At 45.2% G+C, this 26,910-nt stretch overlaps 2 protein-coding genes across 3 annotated transcripts in view; both read right to left on the bottom strand.

Annotated features, from left to right (window-relative positions):
* fat4 (FAT atypical cadherin 4) overlaps window positions 1–6,294 on the bottom strand; it is an 80,994-nt gene extending 74,700 nt beyond the window's left edge. For both annotated transcript variants that reach the window (XM_037460776.2, XM_037460777.2), the window contains exon 1: window positions 815–6,294. In XM_037460776.2, the coding sequence (XP_037316673.2) occupies window positions 815–5,917 (5,103 nt within the window). In that variant the 5' untranslated portion in view covers window positions 5,918–6,294. The remainder of the gene's footprint in view (window positions 1–814) is intronic.
* Window positions 6,295–20,536: 14,242 nt separating this feature from the next.
* On the bottom strand, window positions 20,537–26,168 carry LOC119211587 (C-type lectin domain family 4 member F-like). The gene is made up of 7 exons (XM_037462602.2): window positions 26,103–26,168; window positions 25,677–25,770; window positions 25,334–25,435; window positions 23,439–25,208; window positions 23,073–23,215; window positions 21,939–22,048; window positions 20,537–21,845 (listed from the first exon to the last, which is right to left on the bottom strand). Exons 2-7 carry the CDS (start codon window positions 25,747–25,749, stop codon window positions 21,710–21,712), a joined length of 2,334 nt encoding a protein of 777 aa, XP_037318499.2. The 5' UTR covers window positions 25,750–25,770; window positions 26,103–26,168; the 3' UTR covers window positions 20,537–21,709.
* Between the last annotated feature and the right edge of the window lie 742 nt (window positions 26,169–26,910).

The raw sequence follows: 26,910 nt of genomic DNA, 5'->3' as shown, positions 1-26,910 counted from the left end.
CAATGCAAACCCGGCAGGACAGCTTAAGTTTCACTCACTTTGCCCTCAGCGTCTTTTCACAGAGTCTTAAGGGGTCACCCAATTTTAATGGTCACTTATTGCCTGTGGAGCAGTTCCCTGTGGTATAAAAAGGGACCCCGGGACCACCCCAGTGCCAAAACAGCCCCGAGCTTGAGGGCTCAGAGTAATACTGGCACTGATGATGCATAGCTGCACAGGAAGACCTTATGAATTACTCTCCAACTTGAGACACCGGGGAAACTATCGAGGGTCTTGAACCTGAAACTGCAGCTCTGAATGATTTACGCCTACAGCGGGGAAATTGAAAAGTGGTCATTTTTTGATTTGTGCAGCTCATATCCGCTGATAAGAATGTTTCACTTCACTGAAGCAGCAGAGGAGCCCGTGCAGGAGAAGTGCAACACTCATTTTTTCCAATACTAGAAGAGGAACATTTAAGATGATTTGTTATGACTAGAATGTTTTTGGAAACGACAATAATAAAGTTATCTTGTCAGCGAGGGGGCTTCTAACTCATGTACAAGGAAACTATGATTCAATACAATGCAGAGCCATGCAAAACAAAGGAATTGAATGGATGCACGGGCCATAGGTAGCTCTGTTTTATGTGTGCCTTGGAGAGACTCCCTCCCCCTCCAGCTAAAAACCTTGATCTCATTATACTTATTCCATCCTAATGTCTCTTACAAATGCCAGTGAGTGAGTTCATGCCCTCGCCCTGCCAAACAGATCAAACAGACCGACACAGCTGAACCCAACGTGGCTTTCCAGACGAGTCGGCAGGTGCACTCACCTCAGCACGCTGCGTCCTGGGCTGGCTGGCGTCCGTCTCGATGGCGTACACATCCACCAGGTAAAGGTCGCTGCCTTGCTCTCGGTCCAGCTCCGCAGCCGTCTGTATCACTCCAGTGTGCCGGCCGATGGTGAAAAGGCGCCCCGCGGCTTTTCCGCCGCTGCGGACGGCCACGATGAAATACTCCACTTTGGTCGCTGAGCCCCGCGGGCTGGAGGCGTCCAGGGAGATGACGTTGGTGCCCGGCGGCTGGCCCTCCTTGAGGATGGTGATATACTTCGGCTGGGAGAAAACGGGCCCGTCCAGCCCTTGGAGGATGATGGTGAGCTCGGTCCTGGAGGTCTTGCGGCTGTCGCCGTGGTCGGTGGCCGACACGGTGAGCGTGTACATGAGCCTGGACTGTAACAGCTGGGACGCCAGACGGATGTCTCCGCTGTATCTGTCCATGATGAAAGTGTCGGAGTCCCCCTCCAGGAGCTCGTACTCCACCTCTCCGTTGGAACCCTCGTCGGGGTCAAAGGCCAACACGGTTGTCAGGATGGAGCCGATGACTATGTTGGGCTCAGCTACGAGGGCATTCTGAGACATAAAAGTGGGGACATTATCATTCAAGTCTGTGACCCAAATTGTGACATTTTTCAGGGCGAAGCGGCGGAATTCAACTGGAACGGCCTGGTCGGTAGCTTTGACTGTCAGCTCGAACAAATTTGAAAATTCTCTGTCAATTTCCTTGCTGGTGTAAATGAGTCCGGTGCCTGAATCAATGCCGAAGTGGCCCCCCCGGGGAATCTGTTGGACGATGGAGTACTCCAGCTGCCCGTTTATGTCTGCATCCGTGTCGTGAGCCGCAATGGTCATGACTGAAGCTGAGAGGGGAAGATTTTCGGGGATGGATTTGAAAATGTCCCCGGGAGTAAATATTGGGGGGTTGTCGTTGAAATCCCTGACATGAATGACCACAGGAACGGATGAGGAGCGGGGCGGTCTCCCATTGTCCTTCGCCGTGATGTTGAGTTTGTAGAGTGACTGAGTTTCAAAGTCCAGCTTTTTATCCAGAAAGATGCTGCCGGTGTTGGCGCTGATGCTGAAGGTGCCGTGGTTGTTCGTGGCCGTGATGCTGTACGTTATGTCGGCGTTCTGACCAGAATCCGCGTCGGTGGCGGTCACCGAGGCAACGAGCTCCCCTATCCTCATGTTTTCCAGGACGTCCACAGACACAGAGGATTTAGGGAAGGAGGGGGAGTTGTCATTCTCATCCAGGATGCTGATGCTCAGCATGCAGGAGGAGGTCAGGGGCACAGCTCCTGCATCAGCAGCTAGGATTTTTAATGAATAGGAGGATGTAGATTCATAGTCCAGCTTCCCCACTAAAGTTACTTGTCCGGAGCTGCTATCAATAGTGAACTGACCTTCCTCGTTCCCCTCTGAGATGTGATAATGAACCAATCCGTTTTTGTTCTCGTCCACATCAGAGGCAGAGACCCGCAGCAGTTGAGTCATGTTTGAAGCCGACTCCGAGATGGAGGCCTGGTAAATGTCTTTTGTGAATTTAGGCGGGTTGTCGTTGATGTCTTGAATGTAAACTTGCACTTTGGCCTGGTCTCTGAGGGGCTTGGGGAGACCCTGGTCTGACGAGACGACCACAAAGCTGAACACGGCGGCGCCTCTTTGTCTCATGAGCGTCTCGCGGTCAAACTGTAGCGTGCTGGTCAACTCCCCCGTGATGGCATTCAGCTCAAAGTTGGGCTGCGGAGTCTCAAATGTGTATCTCACCTCGCTGTTTGGGCCAAAGTCCTTATCCTCAGCAAAAACGTGGCCAGCCAGCGACCCCCTCCTCTGCTCCTCCTCAAAATGAAACACATAATTGGTGCTGTTAAAAAGGGGGCGGTTGTCGTTCACGTCGTCTAGAATCACGCTGACGTTGACGGTGGCACTCAGCGGCTCCACGGCCCGGTCCTTGGCCACGACCACTAAGTTATATCTGTCTTGCGCCTCTCGGTCCAGCTCATCTTTGATGTACAGCTGCCCATCTGGAAAGATGCCAAACACATCCCTGGTGTTGCCCCCTGCGATGTCATACATAATCTCCCCGTTGAGACCGGAGTCTTTGTCGGTGGCCTCCACTTTAAAAAAGCGACTGTTGACAGGCTCGGACTCCAGGATGACGACCTCGTACGAAAGCTGGTCGAATACCGGCGAGTTGTCATTGACGTCATAAACGCTGACGATCAGCACGAGGTCGGAGCTGTGCCGGGGGACCCCCGTGTCTGACGCCGTGACCTCGACCTCGTAGGAGCTCGTGGTGACCTCCAGCGGCCCGGTCAGCGTGATGAGGCCGTGCTTCTCGTGAATGTGGAACAGTCCCCTGGGGTTCTGCTTGAGGCTGTAGACCACCACGCCGTTTGTGCCTTCATCGGGATCCGACGCTTTGGCCTGGAATATGACGTGACCCATGCTCCAGTTTTCCACTGCACTCACATGCTCCACGGCGTGAAAGAAACGAGGGCCGTTGTCATTTAGGTCCTTCACCTTGATGTTCACCAGGGCCTCTCCCGTGATCTCCCCAGCTCTCGCTACAACCTTCAGCTGATAGAAGTCCTGCTCTTCTCTGTCTATCTGGCTTGATGCTGTGATCTGACCTGCGCTGTTCACTGAAAAAAGCCCCCTGTGGTCACCCGAGGTGATGAGATATGAAATGTTTGTGTTCAGATCTACGGTGGTGGCTGACACGGTGCCTATAACCGTCCCGATGCCCACGTTTTCAAACATGACAAAGCTGTAGACTTCCTGGCTGAAGACCGGGGGGTTATCCTGTGTGTCGATGACGGTCACAGTCACTATGGCCTGGGTCTGTGAGCGCAGGCCTCCACCATCTGCAGCTGTGACCTGCAGCTGGTAGGCGGTCTTCTCCTCTCTATCCAGGGGCACGAGCGTGGTAATTTTCCCTGTGTTGCTATTGATGCGAAACTTGGAAGAATCTCCAGCTGTGATTATATATTTGAGCGTGCCGTTTCGGCCCAAATCGGGGTCTGTTGCTGAGGCGGTGGTTACATAAGAGCCCTCGGGCTCGTTCTCTTTCACGTTGGCAAAATACTGCAGCGGGTAGAAAACCGGCCTATTGTCATTAATGTCCCTCAGCGTGATGTTGACTTTCCCTACAGAGTGCAAAGCGGGGCTGCCTGCGTCAGCTGCCTGGACGTGGAGCAAGTAGGAGGCCCGCTCCTCCCTGTCCAGCTCGGCGGCCGTGCTCAGCCGCCCCGAAATCGCATCCAGGCGGAACAGCTGCTGGACGGCGGCCGGGGTCTCCCCATCGAACGAGAAGCGGACAGTTCCGTTGGCCCCGACGTCGTCGTCCGAGGCCGACAGCACCAGCAGCTCGGTGCCAGCGGCGGCGTGCTCCGCCAGCGAGACGTGGTACGCGCCCTGTGTGAACGTGGGCACTTGGTCATTCACGTCGGTGATGTTCACGACCAGTTTAGTGTAGGAGATCTTGGGCTGCAGCCCCTGGTCTTTGGCACTAATGTTGAGCACAATTTCAGATGCTATCTCCCGGTCCAGCAAAGCGGCGCTGGTCACCAGACCGCTGTTCTCACTGATGGAGAACCAGCCCAAAGCGTTTCCAGACACCAGGGAGTAGCGCAGGTTGGCGTTCTGCCCGGAGTCGCCGTCGGTTGCAGAAACCCCTTTAATGTAGCTGCCTTTCGGTACGTCCTCGCTGATATCCACCCTGTACAGTGTTTGCTGGAATATGGGCGGGTGATCGTTGATATCGTTCACAAAAATGACCAGACTGGCGAAGGAGGACCTGGCGACGGGCGTGCCGTTGTCCGACACCGACACAGTCAGGTTGTATGAGGAGATTCGCTCTCTGTCCAACACACTGGCCACTTTGATGAGACTCAAGTTGGGCACGGGGGAGGTGTGCACTTCAAAGTGCCTCTGCTCGTTGCCTCCCAAGATAGAAACGGATATGTTGCCGTTGGCAGCGGGGGAGTCTGAATCTGAAACAGTGAGCAGAGCCACCACGGTGCCGATCTGTGCGTTTTCGTCGACGGAGGCGAATTTAGAGGTGGTGGGGAAATACCTGAACTTCACCACTGGGTCGTTGTCGTTCACGTCTAAAAGTTTGATGGTGGCTTCTGTCCTGCCCGACAGGGAGGGCACCCCGTTGTCTACCGCATGAATAGTCAGGGAATACTCCCTCTTACTCTCATAATCCAAACCCTCTTTCATAATAATAGTACCTGCATGGGGGTCAATTTGGAAAGGTGTTCCCTCATCTAAAAAATACCTGACCTCAGAATTGGCTCCCTCATCCCGATCTGACGCTGTAATCTGCAGAACACTTGAGCCCACGGTTGCATCCTCAAAAATGCTGTTCTGATATTGTTCTTGGTCGAAAACGGGTGGGTTGTCATTTATGTCTTGAATAGTGACGTTCACTTGCATGTAGCCAAACTTTTTGGGTTCCCCTTTGTCCTCCACCTCCACCAGCAGCTGATAGAAGGGAGTGACTTCCCTGTCCAAGCCTCCGGTGGATACGAGGTGCAAGAATGCGCCCTCTCCACTGGGATTGACCGTAATATCCAGGCGGAACCTCCTCTGCTCGTTGCCTTTCACTATCCGGTACGTGGTGTGATCGACTCCGTTGCTCCCGATGTCGGAGTCCGTGGCCGTGTCCAGGATCACTTGCCGGCCGCTGCTGGCGTCCTCCTTGAAGGACACGACGATGGACGCGTCCGGGAACACCGGGGAGTTGTCGTTAATATCCAAAACTACTATGCGCACCTCGGTTGGGTACGTGGGCTGGCTGGACAGCACCACCACGTTGATGACATCACTCTGCAGGAGCTCCCTGTCAATCACCGAGGATGTGTAAATCACTCCGGTGGTGGCGTTAATTGCAAAAAGTTTGTGGTTCTCGCTGAAGCGGTAAGAGAAGCTGGGCTTGGTCTCTATTTTACCCACGTAGGTGCCGACGGGCTGCTCCTCCGGGACCTGGAACTCTTGACGGACCTGGCTGGACGCGGAGTAGCGCGACAGAGTCCACAGCGCCAGCAGAACGAAGTGAAAGCGGCCCAAGCCCCTACCTGTGCGCGCCATGGTCAGTCAGACAGAGTCCATGCCGAAGACGCATCCACTGCACTCACCAAAGCGCTGCATTAGTTAGTGAGCAGCTCGTCATTCACTGTCCCAAAGTAATCCACAAGTGCTCTTCTTCTTCCTCTGATCCCGCGCAGCGTGCCAGTGCAACAAGAAGAAAACCCTCCTTGAAGGGAGACAATGATTCCTGCACAAGTTTTAATTCAACTCCGCAAAAAAAGAAGAAAAAAAGGCAGGAAACTGGCAATCCTTTGAAAGATGAAACAAAACGTCCTCACTCTTGCAAGATGCACGAAACTATAATAATATTTAAAAACACAAAAAAAAGTTCATCCAAAGTTAGCGAGCGGGTGCGCGGCGTGGAGAGCGTCCCGCGGAGTAACGGCGCTTCGGTCATAGTGCGCTCAGGAGCCCCTGTAAGTTCGGACAAAGCTGGAGAACCACAAACTCCCTCCCATCGCCGATCCCATTGGACGCCTGTGCTCCTGCCCGCCCTCCCACCGCATTACCCCCCCCCCCCATTGTGTCTAGCGGCCCCGCTTGCAGAAGAAGATGTCAATCACATGAGACAGGTAACGATGCCCTGAGCGCTTTTAATTACTCCGCTAACAGATTAATGGGTGTTAAAACGCTTTCAATGAGCGTAGGATAAAAAATGTTTTCTCAAAATAACTTACAGACACACACATCCTACGACAGAAGTCATGCTCCTCGTTTTATTTAATACTGGGACTAATGGGGGGGATATTTATGGGCATCAAATGGGTGAAGATTTCTTTGAAATCAAATGTGATGACTAAAAAGTAATGTTTGGATTGTTACCTGTACCCGTACTATAATGAAACCATTCAATTATGATCGTATGATTAGAAACAAAAGGACAATAACTTTCTACAGTATATGTTATAATGATTTGCATTGTAGCTTAAACACTGGAATGTATGTCTTTCTATGTACAATCAATGTCTTCTATTCCGTTATTCGGGATTCAAATGCTATCGAAATATATGATTCTAAATTAAGGAAGTTCATTTTCAGTCATTTCCTGACTTCATAAAAGCCATCCAGGTCTTTGCATAGAATTGAAGTCCCAGGAAGTTTCTTTTTGTGGGTAAGTAGTTCTATCTAGTGGCCAAACGATGGTACTTCCACCCAAAATACATTTCAGTAGATCTTTCTGATGAGTTTAAACAGACAGAATTATGAAAAAAGCAACCAAAAAAACTGATGGAAAATTTGGAATAGTCACCAAAACATAAACATAAAAACTTGCATAATGATGGAAATACATTTTTTTACCAGAACAGACAAAATGATACAAAATATTCACGCAGAGCTTAGAACTTCTCTTCCATAATAACCTTGTATTTCTTCCCGATGAGCAGATCACTGATAATATTTGACTCAGTAAATTTTGAATATATGTCTTCCCATTCAGTCTTTAGGACTTCTCCAGCAGTGTTCGCATTACAGTTTTACGGAGTAACATTAGAAAGACAGTTAGCAGAGATAAGGCGGATTATAATACTACTGCACAACCTTCACTGGTAACAATGTGGGTGAATTCAAGGCATCAATCATTTCCAAAAAACATGTTTCAATGAATAGCCTCAGGTCACATGAATCCATCGAGAAGAAGGAGGAATGCTTTGGATCCCACACGTGGACGATCTGGGAAGTGACGTCCCTTCGTCCGTCCTTACGTCACAACACGGAGGATAATTACAACCCTCGTTTAAAAGGAACGTAAATGTTTACTCAGGCTTTTGTATTTGACAATTTGTGGCTTTTGTAATCAGGCCGCCTAGACATTAAGCGGGCCGTGAATCAGCGGCGCAATGGAATCACAGGGTGGACTGGACGGGCTCAGATTCAATGTTCTGGCTCTCCAGGTTTCCATCAAGCTTAGTTATTGATCCCATTCATGGTCGCCAGAGGAAGACTCCTGAGGATTTTGGTGGAACTTGTTACGGTGCGGGTGTACAAACTCTCCCCATCACGACGAACAGTCAATACTTTTAAAGACGTCACCGTGAGCTAAGCTGAGCTCAATGGCTCTTGTGCTGGAGGAAGAAATCTCAGGTGAGGAGAACTGTGGAATCAGAGAGGACCTGGAATGAAAGGAGAGGAGTCAAAGGGCGTCTGGTGGAAAGGAAAGAGACGCCGCTCAAGGGGAAAGTTCAAATGAACGGAGAGGATGAAGGAAAACACAGAGGAGGATGTTGTAACGATATGTGGCGGGGGATATTATTAAGCCTTCATTTGGTACATCTGGCGTATTGATTCTGGCTCTCTAAGTGCATTTTGAAACTGCAGCAGAGACCTAGTCAATCCGTAAACTACCAAACATTTCTCCCTATACATGAACTCATGAGCCCTTTCAGCGACTTGCTCAAAAACACTTCAACATGTGTTCCTCAACCACAGCCGACCACTGATGATTCTCGCGATGAGTCTCTCCCAAACCATATTTGGGTAAAAGCAACCTCTGCTGCTGCCACTGAATTTGCACGTATTCCGTTCAGAGTCCGTGCTGAATGAAACACCAGGACTGTATCTTCTGCATCAATCATGCACCATCCGAGTGGTTTTGTTGATACATTTTTGTTTGGAAAATTACTTTCCCGAGGCTGCGCACGGAGCTGCATGCAAAACAAGTTCGCAAGGATGTTAAAATGAAAGTGAATTTAAATTATCTTTGGATCCGTTGATGACAGATGTCATATAGAAATGTGGAGGAAGATTAGTTGAGACCATCAAAGGCCGCCTCCTCCACTCTAAATAAATAAAATAAGCTCAGCGATCAGCGTAGAACTCTCATAAAATCTATCAACGTATCTTGAAGTCAAAGCTCGGCCGCAAAGATCAAATGCAGGAGTCGGCGAGCAGATGAAGGTCTGCAGTAAGGCAAAGCAGCCGCTCGTCTCCTATGAAGTGGGAGGAAATGAGATCCGACCGGAATGAAGTGACGCATCGCAGGACAGTTCGCTTTGAACTTGAGTCAAAAAATGGTTTTAAAGAGAGGACAGATAATTAGATTAATCTTCCTGAGTGAGCGTAGCGTGGACACCCCGTCGAGGGCAAATTGGTCCTTTCCTTTTTTTCCTTTTTTAAAAAATGTTTTTACAAGCATGTCGTTGGTTCCAGTCTCGGGCAACAGGAGTTTGGCTGAATGGGCTTTTAAAAAGCAGCTACAAGAAGGGCTATTGTATGCCTCTGGGAGGTGAGAGCCAGCAGAACAACACTCCTTTCTAAACTCGAGTGTAACAGCGGATCCATCGCATGTCTGCGTTTGTTTAACGTGCTTCTGGCTTTTTTAAATGGTCGTCCAATGGTCGGACGCGAGGGGCCTGCTGTTTCACCGGCTTCCGCCCAGTCGCCATCCGCCTCGTCTGCTGAGAAAATGTTCAACATGTCAGCCATGTGGAAATGTAGGTTTACACAATACAAACCTTGTGACGGAATGTAACAGGAGGTATTTGAGTCTATTTCCTCAACGTAGTTAGTCAAAGGGGGAACAGGGCGGGGGGGATGACATTTTGACTTTTTTCTATCAAACTCTTTTTTTAAAAGTCTAGCGGCGTTTATAAATAAAAAAAACAATTTCTAACCCTCGTAAAACTGGTGGAAGCCACTAAAGGGGAGTGGCCATGGATGGATGCAGGGGCACAGGCACCGGGGCCCTTGGGGTCAGGGGGCCCTCTCACATTCACCAACAAAAAGTCAGTCAAAGACATGTACTAACCAGGAGAAAATTCAAAATGACCACAACTTAAGCATACAAATGAACAAAACAAACGCAACTATAAAGAAAAACAAAAAGGCAGACTACAAATGTGGAAAGGATGAAAAAACACAGAGATACACAGATTAACTGTAAAGAGACAACAAACGACAAGAAAGAGACACAAAGAAACTAAAGGGACAAAAAATTGAATAAAAATGATACGATGAGACAAAAAAACATGAAGATAAATAAAATGACAAGAAAGACCCACAATGGAAATACAAAGAGAGACAAAACAACCATAAAGACCCACAAAGACTACAAAGAGAGAGAGAAAAGACCACAAAGATACACAAAAAGACTACAAAGAGACACAAAACCACACATATACACAAAAAGACCACAAAGAGATACAAAAAGACCAGAACGAAGCACGAACAACTATATAACAAACATTTGTTTTCGGGAACTTGGAAGATTGAATAAAAACAAAAAATGCTGTGGACTTTGGAACTCTACATGCAGTACTCCAGCTGACCCACAGGAGTCACTGTTGTACCGTTAAAACCCACAATCTTCTACCAACGGTCTACAGAGCAAGGCAGCCCCTGTTTACAGCAAGATCATGCTGATGGAAATATGGGAAATAAAATGTATTTGTACGAGACTGCAGAGAGTCCAAAGACCAGAGCTCCGCCTCCTCACCGCACAAAGTCCACCAAAACAGAGTCACACGATGGTCCTTCACAGGTGCAGAGATATCATCACATATCTATTATTTAATCCCAGGGAGTCAACAATGACTTGGCATGTGTCATGAAAATAATTAAGCTGTTAATTAGCAAATGACGTTTTAACGTGGAAGTGGACACTGCTCTGCCTTTGACCAACAGGCCGTAATTATAAATTAGGGTTTAAATGGATACTGTGTGTCCGATTTAATGAAACGGGAATAGAAATATCTTTCCGCAGACTTAGCTGTTTTTGTATTACTCGCCCTCCCACACAGAGAGAAGTCAGGAGTAACAGAAGCCGGTTCAATAACAAGGTGACCTGTGCGTGATACCGATGGCGATGGAGGAGTAGCAAATGTCTTTGCTTATGCAGTTGATCCTGATTCAAGATAAAGAAATGCACAAGACTTTGAGCCCTTTGAAACTAATACGATACTGTACACACTGCACAGGAGTGAGGAGAACGGTGACAAGTGGCAGCGAGGGGAGTGTGGAGCTGTTCACGAGACCCATTCATCCGATTTTACTCCCTCGCCGGACCCCCCCCCCCCCCAGCCCCCTGTTTCATTAGATACTCTTTCAAAACACAGTGCTGAGGTCACAGAGTTCGCCCGACACATTTAAACCAATGTGAAATAAGCAGTCTCTTTTTTTAGGGGGAGGTTTCCTCGTCACACAAGATTCATAAGACATATTCAGTGGGAAATTAGAGACTTTTGTTTGTTTGTTTGTGTCTTCGTCTGGAACAGAAAGTCCCCGTCGAAACTCAAAATTGTTTTTTTAAATGCGACGATACAGCGGTATGATGACGCGTGCCTTTTGGTGCACGTGAGCGTGGTCCGCTTGGCACACCCTCCATATTAGCACTGTTAGCGTGGCTGTTAGCATCGCTATTAGCATCGCCGTCTTCCCTCAATCATCGACAAGCTCTAAAATTATGTTCTGCGCTCCTTTAAGGAAGCACAGAAAACAATGGCCTCTGAAATTGGCTGAAATAATATGAACTGCTTTGAAGCGATTGTACAGTAAAGCAAACGTAATGATTTGATGTTCTCATCAACGGGTCTCTTTTATCCAACAGCACACTGACAAACCCGCAGTGTTGGCGTGAATCCTTTTGCCTGCCGTACGTTCACGCTGCTGTTAAATCCTCAAACCGTTGGGCGCCGCCGTCGATGTCTGGACGCCACCGTCGAAGTCTGGACTCCGCGGGGAGGATTTATCTCGCTGCTGCAGACTCATCACACACGTTTAAAATAAACTCTTTGTTTGTTCGACCCTCCCGGTTGAAGTAGTGTTATATTCCATTTGTGCCAATACATCCCCCTTAAATCCTGCCCGGTGTAACCTTTCAGCGAGACAAGCTAATTGGGTTGCCAAGCTAATTGGGGACCGAGTTCCTTCCTTTTATGTCTCACATGAATTTTTTGGTTCAAGTAAACGCTCATTTCAAATCTCATTTCCCTTCTTCTTGGCATAAAGTCCTTCTATTGCTTTTCGAGGATGTTAACGGCGCGCCTCGTTTTCATGAACTAGCTTGTTACACGACTTGGCAAAAAAATGAAAAGAAGGCATTATGCACCATATCAGCGGGGGCACCATTTTCTAAATGCTCGAACACATTCCTGCTGTAGGAAAGTGTACTTAAGAGTGTTTATGATGTCGGTTTAGTGGATCCAGACTGCACTCTGGGATCGATGCCAGACTGATGGCCGCTCAGGTTAAGTACTTGGTTGGAGTCCTTTCAAAAAGCTCAGGTATTTTACTTGAGCCAGGCCCTATCGGTTGAATTCATATTTGAGTTGTCCTGGGGACTGTTGTGTGGAGGGATGGATCAATGCACGCTGTCTTGATTTCAGATAATAGGCCGAGCTTTCACACGCAAATGTGCTTTAATTAAGAAACAATCTTCACCAAAAGGCACAGAAGCAGTTATGCAATTATATTTTCCTACTAGAAATGACGACTCTTTTATCAGTGGTGCCTTTATTCAGATTTTGATGCTGTATGTGTTCATGGTGGAGCAGGTTTTAATCATCGAATAGCTTGTTCAATGGCATTTACAACACCATATCTTATTTCTTATAATTTGTATGGTTGTTTGTCTTAATCCGCTAAAAAATATCTGAGAAAACGTAAAACATTTCGGGAAGAATAATACCAGTGTGTATAAGTTATAAGTTGTATAATATGTTAAAATAATGCTCTTCAGAGAGCATCATTTGTGAATAGTTACTCAGCTTCCAAAATCCATAAGCCTCTACAGTTAAAACTACCCTGTGAATGAGCCATTAAGCGTAAACAGTCATTTTAAGATGTATACTGAGGTCACCAGGATCTCCATGTCATCACAGGCCGATCTAAAACCAACAGGTGACGTGACGATTCATCCACGCAGAACATCAAGGACCGATAACGATAAACTTTCTCATATCACACGCGGCCCTTCGATCCATCGCCGGTAAAAAGCTGTCGATTGTTTCAACTTTGACGATGTGAGCGTCGTGCCGGTTGAGATTAGCTCATCTCGGTTTGCTCACACGCGAAGCATGCGCCGTGTGTGGTGTGGTGTGTGTGTGTGTGTGTGTGTGTCATGCACAGATAAGAGCCCCAAGCTGTCTGAGAAGAAGAGTGTAAATCCTTCACTATACATTGAGCCGCCCGCTCCCCCCGCACTTCTATTGTTTTCTTCTATTATAATAGTAACTTTGAAAGTATAACGTTCATCAATGAAAAAACGTGATGAAGAATGATGGAGGGGGGGATCCCTTGTTTTGAGACGGTGTCGCCGTGGGAGGGGGGCTGAGGTTCAGATGGATCCCTGAGGCCGCCCCATTAAGCAGAGTTTAACACCGTTACACCGGTGTCAGACGCACTGCTGCCCATGAAGGTCCTGTTTCTTTTCCCAGTTTTGAATAAAAAGCTCCATTCACGCTCGGCTGAATCAGGAATAAAATCTACGTACCACATTGTATAATAAACGTGTGATGAGTGAGAATCAACATTGGGGGGGGGGGCAGAGAGGTCTAGTTGGCCGGCTGCAGGAAGCCGCTCCTGAGACCTGGCTGGATCCTGCAGACACCCCCACTGAGGTTGGGAGATGTTTTCTGCAATTTCCGACCCCGAGCTAATCTGTACAGCATGCTGCGTGGTGAGAGTGCGATTTTGGGGCTCGAGGGAAGGGGGAGTGTATGTGTATGTGTGTGTGTGTGGGGGGGGCGGGTTGTGACTGATTCGTTGCATTTGAACTCCCTCGTGTATGCGTTGTCGTGCCTGTAATTAAATGTGTGCTCCCGGGGAGACAGCAGGGTTTCTGGGTAATAAAAAGGCTGCTTTGTGCGCTTCCCCCCTCTCTCTCTCTCTCTCTCTCTGTGCTGCTTTAGTTTGTGTTTGTCGGCATAGCAACAAACCCCCAGACACGCTTTACATGGGATGCTGCTGCTCGCAAACATTAATCTCTGCATCTCCGCTCAAACCACAGGAGCTCAACAATGTTGTCTAATCTCAACTCGCCATCTCTAGCAGATGTCTTCATGCAACTCAGATTACAGAGGAGTTTTTATGACAGTTTTTCTTCACAAAATGTTTAGTTTGGTTTGGCAATTTGTTTCCCGAATGACTTGCGTTAAGGTAACCGATCTGTGAAAATGTTTCCTAGTTATTTGTTTTGGGGAAGAAGAGAGTCTTCCTGCCGCCTCTCCAGAAGGAACTCGAGCAGGTTGAAAGTAAACATTTCTGACATCACAACTGTGCATTTAGTTACTTAAAGAAAGGCTCTCCTTGTATTCGTCCTCTGCGCCACCGACACCCTCATGATGATCGTGCACAGTTTAGTCCACTTACCTACAACTGTCGAACAATGTGTGAAAGAGGCCGTGCTGGTGTTCCATGGTGTCCCCCCCCCCAGCACACACATCCATAACACGGCCATGAATCCACTTTCATCGCTCCTGCATTCCTCGGGACAGACGTCCGGTTTCTGTAAAGCAGTCTCAGGTTTCACTGTGCAAACACAGAGCCGCTGATATCTCCACCATCGCACTCATTGCTCATACAGTATCTTTGTGCTGGGGGGGTGGTTTTGGGCCCTGCGTTTATCTCGTATTTCATCTTTTGTGACAACACACAAAAAGCTGCAGACTTGTGGCCAGGCTTCTTTTGTCAGCAGATTCACGGAGACACAATAACCGCGTCCAGCTTTAAGGACATTTGTCCAAAGTCCCTCAAACTCTTCGATGCATAGATGAGTTGGTCCTAATTTTTGGGACTTGTCCTATTATTGTCCTTCTGACAACCTATGCACGATCACATTTCGGGTAAAACATGCGCTTCCTTTCTGCACGAATGACTGTGACTATCTCGGCTCTCCTCGGGCTGATGCTGATGCACCTTGGTTCCACGCTGTTGCTGTCGAGATCACAGTTGTGACCTCCTCTGAAGGGAAATGCAATGTGGTGCTCAGGCCTTTCGTCACACTTGTTATGAGGGATTCGGGTTTGTGTTTGTTTGAACCCAGCAAACGATCCGTGACTGAGGCCGTCTCAGAGCCGTGCACGTGCACATTGTGCAATAAAGCAATAGGCGTGCTAACCCTCTTTTGATATCATTCGATATTTAGGCCTCTAAAGACTTAATGTGTTTTTGTTATGCTAGGTATGCAGCAAAATACACCATTATGTCCCCATTACTAAGAATCGTGCAAAATATTTTTCAAAAATGACTCTGGTACTCAAGGCATTATCTTTTATTCATACTCATAATGGTGGTTATTAAATGGAGAGTAGCCAACCATCGTTTTCTTCATGGCTGTGTTAGACTGTATACAAGAGGCGAAGGATATTAGGCAAAAAATCAAGTTCACAAACGTTTGAACCATTTCGTGCTGTATTTCGTCATCGTGCCTCCTTTTACCTCCGCCCTCACTAATCCAGAATATTAACAATAGTCAAAATGATAGGGATTAGGCCAGCATTTAGCTATAACTATTACCGAAAATGAATTCAAACGAGCTTTCATGACAGCTAGGTCGCGCTGAATGTTGAAGCATCATGATAAAGCACAGCTGCTCATGTGACTTTAACTGTAGCACGGGTTCATGGGGGAATTAGCATGCTGGCTAGCGAACCAGCCAGCTGCTAAATGAGTCAAATTGGACCTGATGCTTTTCCCACACACTTGTCACAAGTAGGAAGAGCCGTGGCTATCCGCACATAATCAGTTATCAACACTAATTCACCCAATAATTTAATTCGCAGATGGCCTGATTTCAAGTCCCCATGAAATAAGAGAAAAAGTTTGTGCAGCGTTGTGATTATGTGTGATGCTGATGTTAAGCAGCTGGACGCATTTTAACCCCGACCTCCAAACCCCGCCGATACTGCAGATTATGGTGTTTGTTAATATCCGCTGGATTCCCAACATCACAACAATTATCACACTGTGGCAATCCCATCCCATCGAGGGACGCGGCGTTGTCGGGTAACATGACGTGTGCCTTTGAGAATCAATACCTGTGAGATTGGACTTTTTTTTGCAGCTGTTTTGAAGTATTGTATTAGTGTTTATGATTTGATGCTTTGCAGACCTGTTAATTGTAATATGGTTTGCAGGGAATACACTTGAAGCACAAATGGACGGAATCAAAGACTCCGAAATTCCTTCTCCAAGCCTCCCAGTCTTATGAATCCCAGAAGCTCCCCACACATCTCACATGTATTCCAGTGAGAAAAATGTATGTTGGTGTGTGCATTGGCAGCTGTGAGTTGGATTAATTATACACAGTATCTTCATGTGAGTAATCTGAGTCATTATATAGTGGCTCAATCCATTAAAATGTTAACATGACGTCCAAGCAGCTTTTCGCTTCACAGTGAACTCGGTTTCTTCTTCTTCTGACGAAAACCGATGTTCCGACATTCACTACTCACTGTGACGATATTAGAAGAATAAAATTAACATATTAACATAAACGATAAAATATTTCAGACTCAGTAATGAAGAAAAAAAGCATCCTGGTTAAACATTTATGGCTCAATTTGTTGTATTGATGCTTCTTAAAAGTTCCTTATTTCCAAGCCTCTGTACACAGACTTTTATTTAACAATGTTGTAAAAATGAACACATTTCTGAACTTATCCAGTTACAACATTCCCCACAGCCGGTGCCTTTCCTTCCTCTTCATGGACCTGAGTGTGGATCATCGCGTGAGTCCCACTCGTTTCCTCACATCAATGGCAGATCATTCCCACGTGGCTGAGGCCGGTTCAGCGCTGTCTACGAAGGACACATTTGGGCCGCATTCCAACAATCGTTTTCGACAGCTGCTCCACGGAATGACCCGCGATTAGCTCCACCGAGGTAACCGTCATCGCTCTGATCTCTGGCTTCTCTTCAGATAATTAAAGGAAAAGGCTTTCAGGGTGTTTACACAAAAACACGATCACATTCTGGGGAACAGCGTAGTCGCTGATGAGCGGGCGCTTTGTGTTTGATCCCCTCGAGGCTTCGCCGTGTGTCAGAGACCTGCTGGACTCACCTGCATCAACCAAAAAAAACCCCCTCCCTTCATCTCCACCTCTTCCTCCCCCAGGATGACGGGGCCCGGTGGACAAATGAGGGTTAGAGGAGGAACGGGGGTGGAAAAATGATGGAAAGGCGTGTGGGGAGGGGTATAAAGGGGAGTAGTGTAAAGATGGAGAGAAGGAAGGAATGCCAACAAGAAGAAGAAGAGAGAGCGAAGGAGATGGGTGAGGAGAGGATGAAGGATCAGAGGGTAATGAAGGCCAGAGGAGTAAAGAGGGAAGGAAAGGAAAGTAGCAGAGGAAAAGACAAAGGAGAGAGGAGGAGGGGGGAGTTTCAAAGAGGGGACGAAGGCAAGCAGAGAAGGACAGGAGAGGGAGAAGGAGTGTAGAGGGAAGGGGGATGGGAGGGAGGCCCAAACGCTGCATTGCTAGCTGTTGGAATAGCTTACTGCCCATGTGAGGGCGGCTGGTGGCTCAGTGGGGGGGGGGCTGTGACTTATTGACCACAGGTGTCGGACCCCAGGGCGACACCATCCGACCCTCAGCCACACTGCAGGAAACACCTGGAGGGGAGGAGGACAGAAAGGACCCCCCCCTCCCCGCCCAAAGTCTCTGCTTTCGTTCTCAGGTTCCACTTTTTATTTTTAAAGACACTATTCTGTACAGCTTTAGAACACTGATCTCAGTCGGTGCTACTACGATAACTACAATACAATTCTTAACATTTATGGATCAACAAGTCTAACAATTTTTTTTCTTCTAAAATATCATTATCAAGAAAGAACAAAAGAATCAATGGTGTATAGATGAATTTGTCCTGTTTCAGAACAGAAACTCAAGCTTGTGACTCAACCCTGTTGTACACAGCAATGTCCTTTTATCGAACATAACTAGGACTCTTTGGAAACTAAATGTACTACAGCCAGCTGCAAATGTAACAAACTTTTACCCTTTTGACCTCAACACTCGCACTGAGAAGAGTGCGTGTTCGACACCCTGTGTACTCTCCTTCTCACGCCTGATAAAAGCAGAGGCAACAGCTTGTAACCCCTCCCCCCATGCACTTGGTCAGATTTCTGGAGCATGAAGGATGATTGGCACCTGCGGCAACCCCGGTGTATGACGTCATCGGGTCTGTGTTTGCTGATTTATTCCGTGGAGTTCCGCCTCCCACTGAGGTTTCACTGAAGCTCTTCAAGTCATTCACGTTGCACGGCGTGATGTATCGTCATGAACTGTGGTTATGAACGCATACTGAAGCGCCAGTGTGCGTCCTGCTTTTATGTGATTTTTATTTTATTGGTGCTTTGGCATATAGTGCTCTTTTATTTGTTTGCAACCTTGTTTATGCCTCAAAGGATTCTGCTGAACTTTTTAAATGGAGTTAATACCAATGTTGTTTGAAAAAAGGAACAATAAACTCTGGTACACGATATGTCATTTGTTGACCATCCTTTGGAGGTTGGATGGATGGACTTTGGGGGGCACTGTTAGAGCGCCTGGTTACCACGGTTACAGCTGCGAGTGAGAAGGAAGATGGAACAAAACGCATCATCCACCTCATGGATAGTGGAGTTGAATCCCTCACATGAACAAAGTATTCTCAATGTTGGTGCTTCCAAACGTGATTTTTAGTAAAATATTCTCGGAATACACTGAAAAGGATCTTGGAATTTTAGATTGTAAACCTTACATTTTCTATTAAAGCATAATTCTTTAATATCTTTCCAAGATATAAACCCTACCATGTCAACTAACCATTCCCTTATGGGATGAAACATTGAAATAATAAACTAACTTCTTCCGGTTTCATCTTTTCTGTTTTATTATATTTCCTTTCATGATACAGAACAGAAAACCTGTATTATTCACTTCTTTTCCTACCCATCTCTGAGGCTTTATTAATCTCCAAACATGCAACAATACCAAGAGTTAATCTTCCTGATAAGGCACCAAGGAGCACTCACGGTACGTGTAGCTGCAGACTCGAGATCAGCCTCCGCGGAGCTTTAATCCAGAGCTCAGCACGATCTAATCTGCGTGAAGCGGTTCAAACAAATCCAGCTGCCACAGACAGAGCACCACTCAGGGCCTCCTCCGGGCGAGTAAGAGCCTAGTTTATGCTTCTGCGTTTTCAGAGAAACGCAAGGACACGCAAGGGTCGAGGGCCGTACAAAGTTGTGGAGGAAAATACGGTACAACTATGTACCGTACGAAAAAGAGGCGATGAAGAGAAACAGTGCGCGATGCACAGGGAAAGAAAGTCTGATATTTAAATAAACAAACCAACAACTTCCACACAAAAAGACGTCACTCCTAGTGTTCCGGCGGTGAATTGCTTTGCAACACGCGCAAGCCTTTTTTTCAACCATGAATTGAAACAAGTCCGTCGACACAAGACGCAGAACCAGAAGCATGCCCCAGCCTTAAGTGGGGGGGGGGATCAATACCCGAGTACAGCACAGCAGCTGCCCTGACAGCCCGCCCGATGGTAAATTCAGCACCGAGAGAAAATTAAAACATCAAGTGTCACGAGGTCCGGCTCATGTCAATGCGACAAACATGGACCATGTCATAGGCCAGGTGGTGCAGGCAGGCAGGCAGGGAGGACTCAAATGCGGATTTCCAAAATGTTATTTAACAATTCTCAAAACGTGAACAAAAAGCCGACAGAAAGATGTGGACTCACCAGTGAACATCGAAGAACATGTAATGACGCAACAAGGGGTACCAGGCACACAGGGCTTAAATACACAAGGGAGGTGCAGGTGATTGGACACAGGTGGAAACAATCAGGCACTGCAGACAATCACAGGACAAGGCAGGAAGTGAAGCTAACCCCAGGAACAAGAGACATGAAACTACAAAATAAAGAAGAAAGGAAGAGGAATGACAATGACAATGTTGGTCTTAATGGTCCATCACTTTGGTCGACGGTACACATTAACTTTAATCAGTGATTGGCTCAACCGCTTCTTAGACCGGCCGCATTGGGACGTGACCCAAGCTCAGCTGAGACATGCAGACATGCAGAGAGGACTTGCAGGAAAAGCGTATGTTTGCGCAGATATCTTAATTTACAAATATTACTGGGTATATTCCATGTTTCAAAACAAAAATAGACATATTGACAATTTGTAAAATGGATTTTAATATGATTTATTTAAAGGTACTTGGCTCGATGAGGGAGGGGAAGCCATATGATGACTGCAGAGAAAAAACAACAGCTCTTCTGTGTGAACTAAACTGAGAATGAGAAGCTTCCTATTGTTTTCGTTTTCTGTGTGATTCTTATAAATCCGCAGCATCATCAACATGTGATCAGTCGTATTGATACAGACGTCTTTCTCTCAGCTCCAAAGTATGTGTGTATACAACTCTTGACTCCAGTTTTATCAAAGTGCTTGTGCAGATTATTATCACCTCATTAAAATTGAAATAGCGTGTCTCTGTAGCACTAAAGGCCACTTTGTGTTAGAAATGAATTATGTATTAATTAAGCAGAATTAATTGTCACATCTGACTCGACTCAATATTCGGGAGATTAACATTGAGTCAAGCACAAGTAAGCACGAATAATTAACAGAATTATGAAGAATGTTAAATTACTTTTGTTAAAGATTAGGTTTATTGCCTATGATAATATATATATGTGGTTTTACAAACACAGAAAAATGGAATGGAAATTGATAACGACACATTTGTAGATAACAACCTCAGCCTTGTTTGCCAAGGTACGCTATCACCCTGAATATATGCCTACAGAAGGAATATCAGGAACTAAAAATTGATTTTTGCAACAAAAGTAGTTTGCTGAAGGTTAGGACATGATTAGGACATATTACTGTATTGAGTAATAGTGTATTGAACAAGTATATTTTTGCAAGACGGGCTATTGCCTCAGAAAGAAAGTCAAATACGTTGTCAGCAACATGGTGATGGACCGTGTTGTCCAAATAATATTACAAATGCTATGACTGATTATGTCCAGAAATTGTGTTTGTACAAAAGAGACGTGGATTCATCAGGCCTAAAAATCAAAGATCAACCAGACACGTTGGTCGGGTTAGAATCACAGAGCAGAAACGTTGAAAGGCTGTTGCATCTGACTTAATACATCACAATACTACACAATATAACAGTACATAGAGAGACAGCAGAACACTGAATGGACTCCTCAAACATTCTAAAAGATTTTGTATTCAGAACAGTAAAAGGATGGAATATATTTTTTTAGCTGAAGGCTGAAAAGTGTACGTGCACAACCAAATCCAAATGCATTGCTAATTAACTCCAATCCTTGAGAAAATAACTTTAGTTTAACTTTGATTCATTCTCTTAGCAAACATTGTAAACACGATCTTATGGTCTCAATCTCTAGTTTCAAACTGTCTTCAATACAGCGGGATGTCCATTTAGTGCAGTAGAGTTAAATTGACCATGAAGGAGAGTATGCGTCAGGGCGGGGCTATACTGTTACGGACATGTCACTGGCCGACCAAATATGTTAACCTCCGTTCAAAAGCAAAAACAAGTAAAGTGAGAAAATTGTTTCTTTTTAATTATCATTATCGAAACAATTTCATACAAATTAACTTATCAAACAGATTTTTTAGTTGTTGTGCAATTACAACATTCATACATTTTCTCAAACATGAAACAATCATCATGAACTATATATTTGACAACCTAAATTAACTTTGATTGTAATTTCACAAATAAAAGCACTCTACAGTAGCCAAATGTCGCTAAAAAAAAAAGCTGTGGATTAAAACACAATAGGTATTCTAGTCAAGATTTCTTTGTGATCTTATTGCTCGCAGATGTACATCTGTGAAGCAGAACACTCTTCATCGTTCCACTCTCCTACTCCCGTCGACCTTTTCAGAGTTTCTCCACAGTCCTGGTTCCCCTTCCCGTTGTTGGGCTGGTTGTCCTGCCAGAATCTGAAAGTAGAGAAATTAATGTTTTTTTTCCACATCACACAGACACTTGATCTGTGAGATACTTTTGTCCATGCACTCGGGCTTTAAGCTTACGTTGTGGTGACTGGAGTCCCATCCACCCACTTCCACGTCCCCTCTTCCTCACTGTCAGTCATTCCAATCCAGGCGTATTGGCTTGACCTCATTAAGCTGTTGACAAATGCCTGTTGGTGGAGCACAAAGATTAAAACAATGCAATATTTCACTCACTGTTTCCTTCTTCTCCACTTTTTATTTAGCGTAAGGGATGTTTCTTCCTCTCCAATTTCTACTGTATTCAAAGCTTTCCGCCACATTTCCTCAATTACTGTAGTTTTAATTTGGTGAAAAAACACATTTCAAGGTGGCAGTAGATGGAGCCAAAAGCAGAGACACGGGGAAACAGACGGTGAATTTTCATGAATTTTCTAAAGGTTCTGCCTTTTGCAGAACCTTTAGAACGGGGGAGCCCAAAATTGAGCAACAGGGAACTCAAAGAAAACCAATACAGGATCCAGTCATAAAGAATCACCAGCACAAGGGATCCATTCGGTGGAGCCAAACAGGGGACGTACCTTTTCCCCCCGGAGGCTCTTTTTAGGCCTCTACTGCGAAAATGGCAAACCCATTATAAAAAGTGTAATAACTTGTACTTTGTCTATTTTGACAATTTATTTTCTATAGGGAAATAAATGTTAGTGCTGGGATGTGTAACAATCACTTTATATGTTACCGGTAAATTACACACAAAAAATGATATTTTATATTTTGAGATTCGCCTCAACAAATAACACAAATAGTCCTATACATCCTACAAACATGGCGATGAAAGGGTAAAACCACATCTACATTATATCCCTGTCCAGGTTTCACGTTGTACAATGACTCGAAGAGTGACTGTAAAATCCATTACACAGCAGTCATTGTTGAGACATGCAAGATGGCAGATGGCCACACGTCTGTATTCTATTGACAAACGCCAAAGGTAACAAAGGAGACATTTATGATTCATACGTTCTATCAGCTTGATAGGTTTTTTACTCTCAATTTCGCCTGGTCTGTCTAAAAGAAATGTTAAAAATATCCCAAAAGAGGGACATAAGTTGCGTTACATGAGGTGTTTTGCATTACATGCGCCAATTATTACAGTTTCCTGAGTAAACAAAATGATTTTGACCCCTTCCAGTTAATTCTTTCTCTCTGTCTCACCTGCTCCTCCTTGCTGTTTATGATGACCAGATCTGCTCTTTTCGAAATGCAGTCTGCTCTGCTCAACCTCCACATCTTCCTCACAGTTGAAAAATAGTAACAGCTCTTTTCAAACTTCCTCCAGCCTCTCTCACAGGGTTGGCCTTGAAATTGGAAACATGCAGAGGAACAACATTACAAAAAAAAAAAAGTACCACTAAAGATCTCACCTCTCAATTTGTCGATCTTCTTCTCTAACTCATTTTTAACATTGGTCAAACTGCTGTACATGTTCTATAACTGCTCATTTCCCCCTTTTGGATTTATAACTAACTGGCATGGGATATTTGTCTCTGGTCAAGGAATTGGTCTGAAGAGCATCCTTACTTGTACTCCGTGTATTGCAGCTTTTTTGCAACTCGTCCTTGTTCCTTTGCAGGGAAGAGTAATTGCTTTGCAGCTGATCTCTGTTTGCTCTCAGAGTAACAGACAAAGCCTGGAACTCTTCTTTTTCTCTTTGCAAGGTTCGGTAGTTGGTCTGCAGCTGGTCTTTAGTTGCTTGAAGGGTCTTGTGATCAGCCTGTAGCCCCTGAAGGCTCTTTTGCATGTCGTTATTGCTCGTCTTCAACTGATCACGCTCTTCTGTTAAGGTGGTGTAACTTGCTTGTAGCTGGTCTTTATTTATCCTCAAAGAAGTGCAACTGGTCTGTAGCTGATCTCTGTTTGCTCTCAGAGTAACAGACAAAGCCTGGAACTCTTCTTTTTCTCTTTGCAAGGTTCGGTAGTTGGTCTGCAGCTGGTCTTTAGTTGCTTGAAGGGTCTTGTGATCAGCCTGTAGCACCTGAAGGCTCATTTGCATGTCGTTATTGCGCTTCTTCAACTGATCACGCTCTTCTGTTAAGGTGGTGTAACTTGCTTGTAGCTGGTCTTTATTTATCCTTAAAGAAGTGCAACTGGTCTGTAGCTGATCTCTGTTTGCTCTCAGAGTAACAGACAAAGCCTGGAACTCTTCTTTTTCTCTTTGCAAGGTTCGGTAGTTGGTCTGCAGCTGGTCTTTAGTTGCTTGAAGGGTCTTGTGATCAGCCTGTAGCCCCTGAAGGCTCTTTTGCATGTCGTTATTGCTCGTCTTCAACTGATCACGCTCTTCTGATAAGGTGGTGTAATTTGCTTGTAACTGGTCTGTATTCATCCTCAAAGAAGTGCAACTGGTCTGTAGCTGATCTCTGTTTGCTCTCAGAGTAACAGACAAAGCCTGGAACTCTTCTTTTTCTCTTTGCAGGGTTTGGTAGTTGGTCTGCAGCTGGTCTTTAGTTGCTTGAAGGGTCTTGTGATCAGCCTGTAGCCCCTGAAGGCTCTTTTGCATGTCGTTATTGCGCTTCTTCAACTGATCACGCTCTTCTGTTAAGGTGGTGTAACTTGCTTGTATCTGGTCTTTATTCATCCTCAAAGAAGTGCAACTGGTCTGTAGCTGATCTCTGTTTGCTCTCAGAGTAACAGACAAAGCCTGGAGCTCTTCTTTTTCTCTTTGCAAGGTTCGGTAGTTGGTCTGCAGCTGGTCTTTAGTTGCTTGAAGGGTCTTGTGATCAGCCTGTAGCCCCTGAAGGCTCTTTTGCATGTCGTTATTGCTCTTCTTCAACTGATCACGCTCTTCTGTTAAGGTGGTGCAACTTGCTTGTAGCTGGTCTTTATTTATCCTCAAAGAAGTGCAACTGGTCTGTAGCTGATCTCTGTTTGCTCTCAGAGTAACAGACAAAGCCTGGAGCTCTTCTTTTTCTCTTTGTAAGGTTCGGTAGTTGGTCTGAAGCTGGTCTTTAGTTGCTTGAAGGGTCTTGTGATCAGCCTGTATTCCCTGGAGACTCTTCTGCATGTCGTCATAGCTCGTCTTTAACTGATCACGCTCTTGTTTTAAAGTGTTATAACTTGATTGTAATTGGTCACTCTTGTTTCTCAGATTGTTGAAACTGACCTCGAACTCATCCCTTTCAGTAGTCAAAGCTGTGTGCAGTTGGCCTTTTACTTCAGTCAGGTTACTCAGCTTGGCCTCTAACTGTGGTCTTTCTACAGCTGAAGCATCACAACCGCCCTGAGGTCCGTCTCCTTGAAACCTGCCGCTGGCCTGTGTCCGGTCTGCTGAAGCGGGGCGGCTGATTATCTCGTCTGAGAGATGCAAAAAGACATTTTTAATAGTTGCTTAGGTCATTGGATTTTGAAAAGCTCATTCCTGTCACATGGTTTGCATTAAACATCATTCCAACTTTGAGTGACAATAATGGATAACTTACAGTAGACAAACTGCGCTATGTTGCCAGCCAACAGGACAGCACACAGCAACCCCAGACACACGGCGGCACATCTACACGGCTGCTTTTTTGTCTGAAAATCAGCTAAATTGAAAGTAAGAAAGCAGTTAAATGTAACTTCTAATAAATGGATTTTTGGAAACCCACACAGCAAAATTATTGTCAACTAGTACCACAAAGCAAGAATGGAATTTACATGAAAAACATTATATATCTAAAATCTTCAAATAAACACTTTCGTAACACTTGGCTAACATGTTTTATTGCTTGTACCTAATATTCTCAATATGATGACCGTCCATTTTATTTCAGGGTGAAATTATACCTTGGCTAACGACGCCGTCCATTGTGAAGTAATTTTTTTTATAAATGGTGTCATCGATTTCCATTGCATCCATTATAATAATGTTCAGATTGTCCTGCAGAGATGTTCATAAGAAAGTGTTACAGTCACAAATACAGTTTTAAAACATTTTGAAAACGTATTATTATAAAGAAAGCTCCGATTACTTGAATCCATTTTGTATTCACATATGTTAAGTCCAGTAAGAAAAAACAAATCTTGCTTCATTAATACAAACATTGCTACTAAAATGAAGAAGTATAAATCATCTGCAAAGATCGAGCCAAAATCTACAAACCAATTTTTGGTTACCATGAGCGTGTACATAACATGAATGAATTTGTTTGAATAATAGTTTGCACAGTCGCTTTTAATAGAATCGAGTGAATTAAAGTTGAATGAACTTACCTTCCATCAATACAAGTGCGTGCACATCAAGAGGCTTACACCAACCACGCAAAAATGAAGGTAATGGCATCGTTATTTATAAGGGAGAAATAGAAGGCTGATTTTAGCCACGTCATCTAAATGTCTCTGGTTGGTCAGTGCAGATCTTGACCTGCATGTCAGGTCATTTTCGGCCAAAATGATTTCAAGTAACCAGTTTGAATTACTTACATAAATCTGAAGTTTCTCTTCTCTTTTACCACATATTAACTTCTCACTGGCGCCAAGCCGCTGTCAGGGTTTCACGTGATAAGTCATATTTCACATTTTTTCTACAATGCAAACTCAGCTTTGTTGTGCTTGCTTTGAGGTTAACCCTTTGAGGTTGGAGGAGTGATAAAGCCACAGAATTACGCACATAGATATTATTTTAATATCTTATCTCAGCAATGATATAAGAATGTTTTTCTGTCCGTCTGATTGTGTAAAGATGAATTCATGTCTCTAAGAGCGTTATCTGTTACTGATGCCGTTCAGCCGCCTTGTTGCTCCTGAATGGCGTGAAATGGATTATCGTTGATTTAGCCGTGCAGTGGTACAAGATCTAAAGCCTCTGTGCCGGATTGGAGGTGATGGGGGTCTCCAGCAGTCTGAACTGTTTGGGTTTAATATCTTAGCTTTGTTTGCTAGCATGCCAAGAATCGTCAATTAAGGCGAAATACATTCTGATTGGAACAATATCTTTCTTAGTATTTAGCCGGATAAAAAGTATTACAAAAAAAAACAAATGTTGACCTAATGATGGAGCCAGATGAAAGGTTACAGTAAC

This window comes from Pungitius pungitius, chromosome 2 (genome assembly GCF_949316345.1).
Source record: "Pungitius pungitius chromosome 2, fPunPun2.1, whole genome shotgun sequence".
In the NCBI taxonomy this organism is placed as follows: Eukaryota; Metazoa; Chordata; class Actinopteri; order Perciformes; family Gasterosteidae; genus Pungitius; species Pungitius pungitius.
Note: the sequence above shows the minus strand (reverse complement) of the source record. Positions and strands in the feature narration are given on the sequence as shown.

What these genes read in the sequence shown, in the direction of transcription:
- LOC119211587 (XM_037462602.2), bottom strand. Translation starts at nt 25,749, where the DNA reads ATGGATGCAATGGAAATCGATGACACCATTTATAAAAAAAATTACTTC. An exon ending in GGACGGCGTCGTTAGCCAAG is followed by an intron (nt 25,436 to 25,676) that starts GTATAATTTCAC and finishes CTTTCAATTTAG; the next exon opens with CTGATTTTCAGACAAAAAAG. An exon ending in GGGACTCCAGTCACCACAAC is followed by an intron (nt 21,846 to 21,938) that starts GTAAGCTTAAAG and finishes CTCTACTTTCAG; the next exon opens with ATTCTGGCAGGACAACCAGC.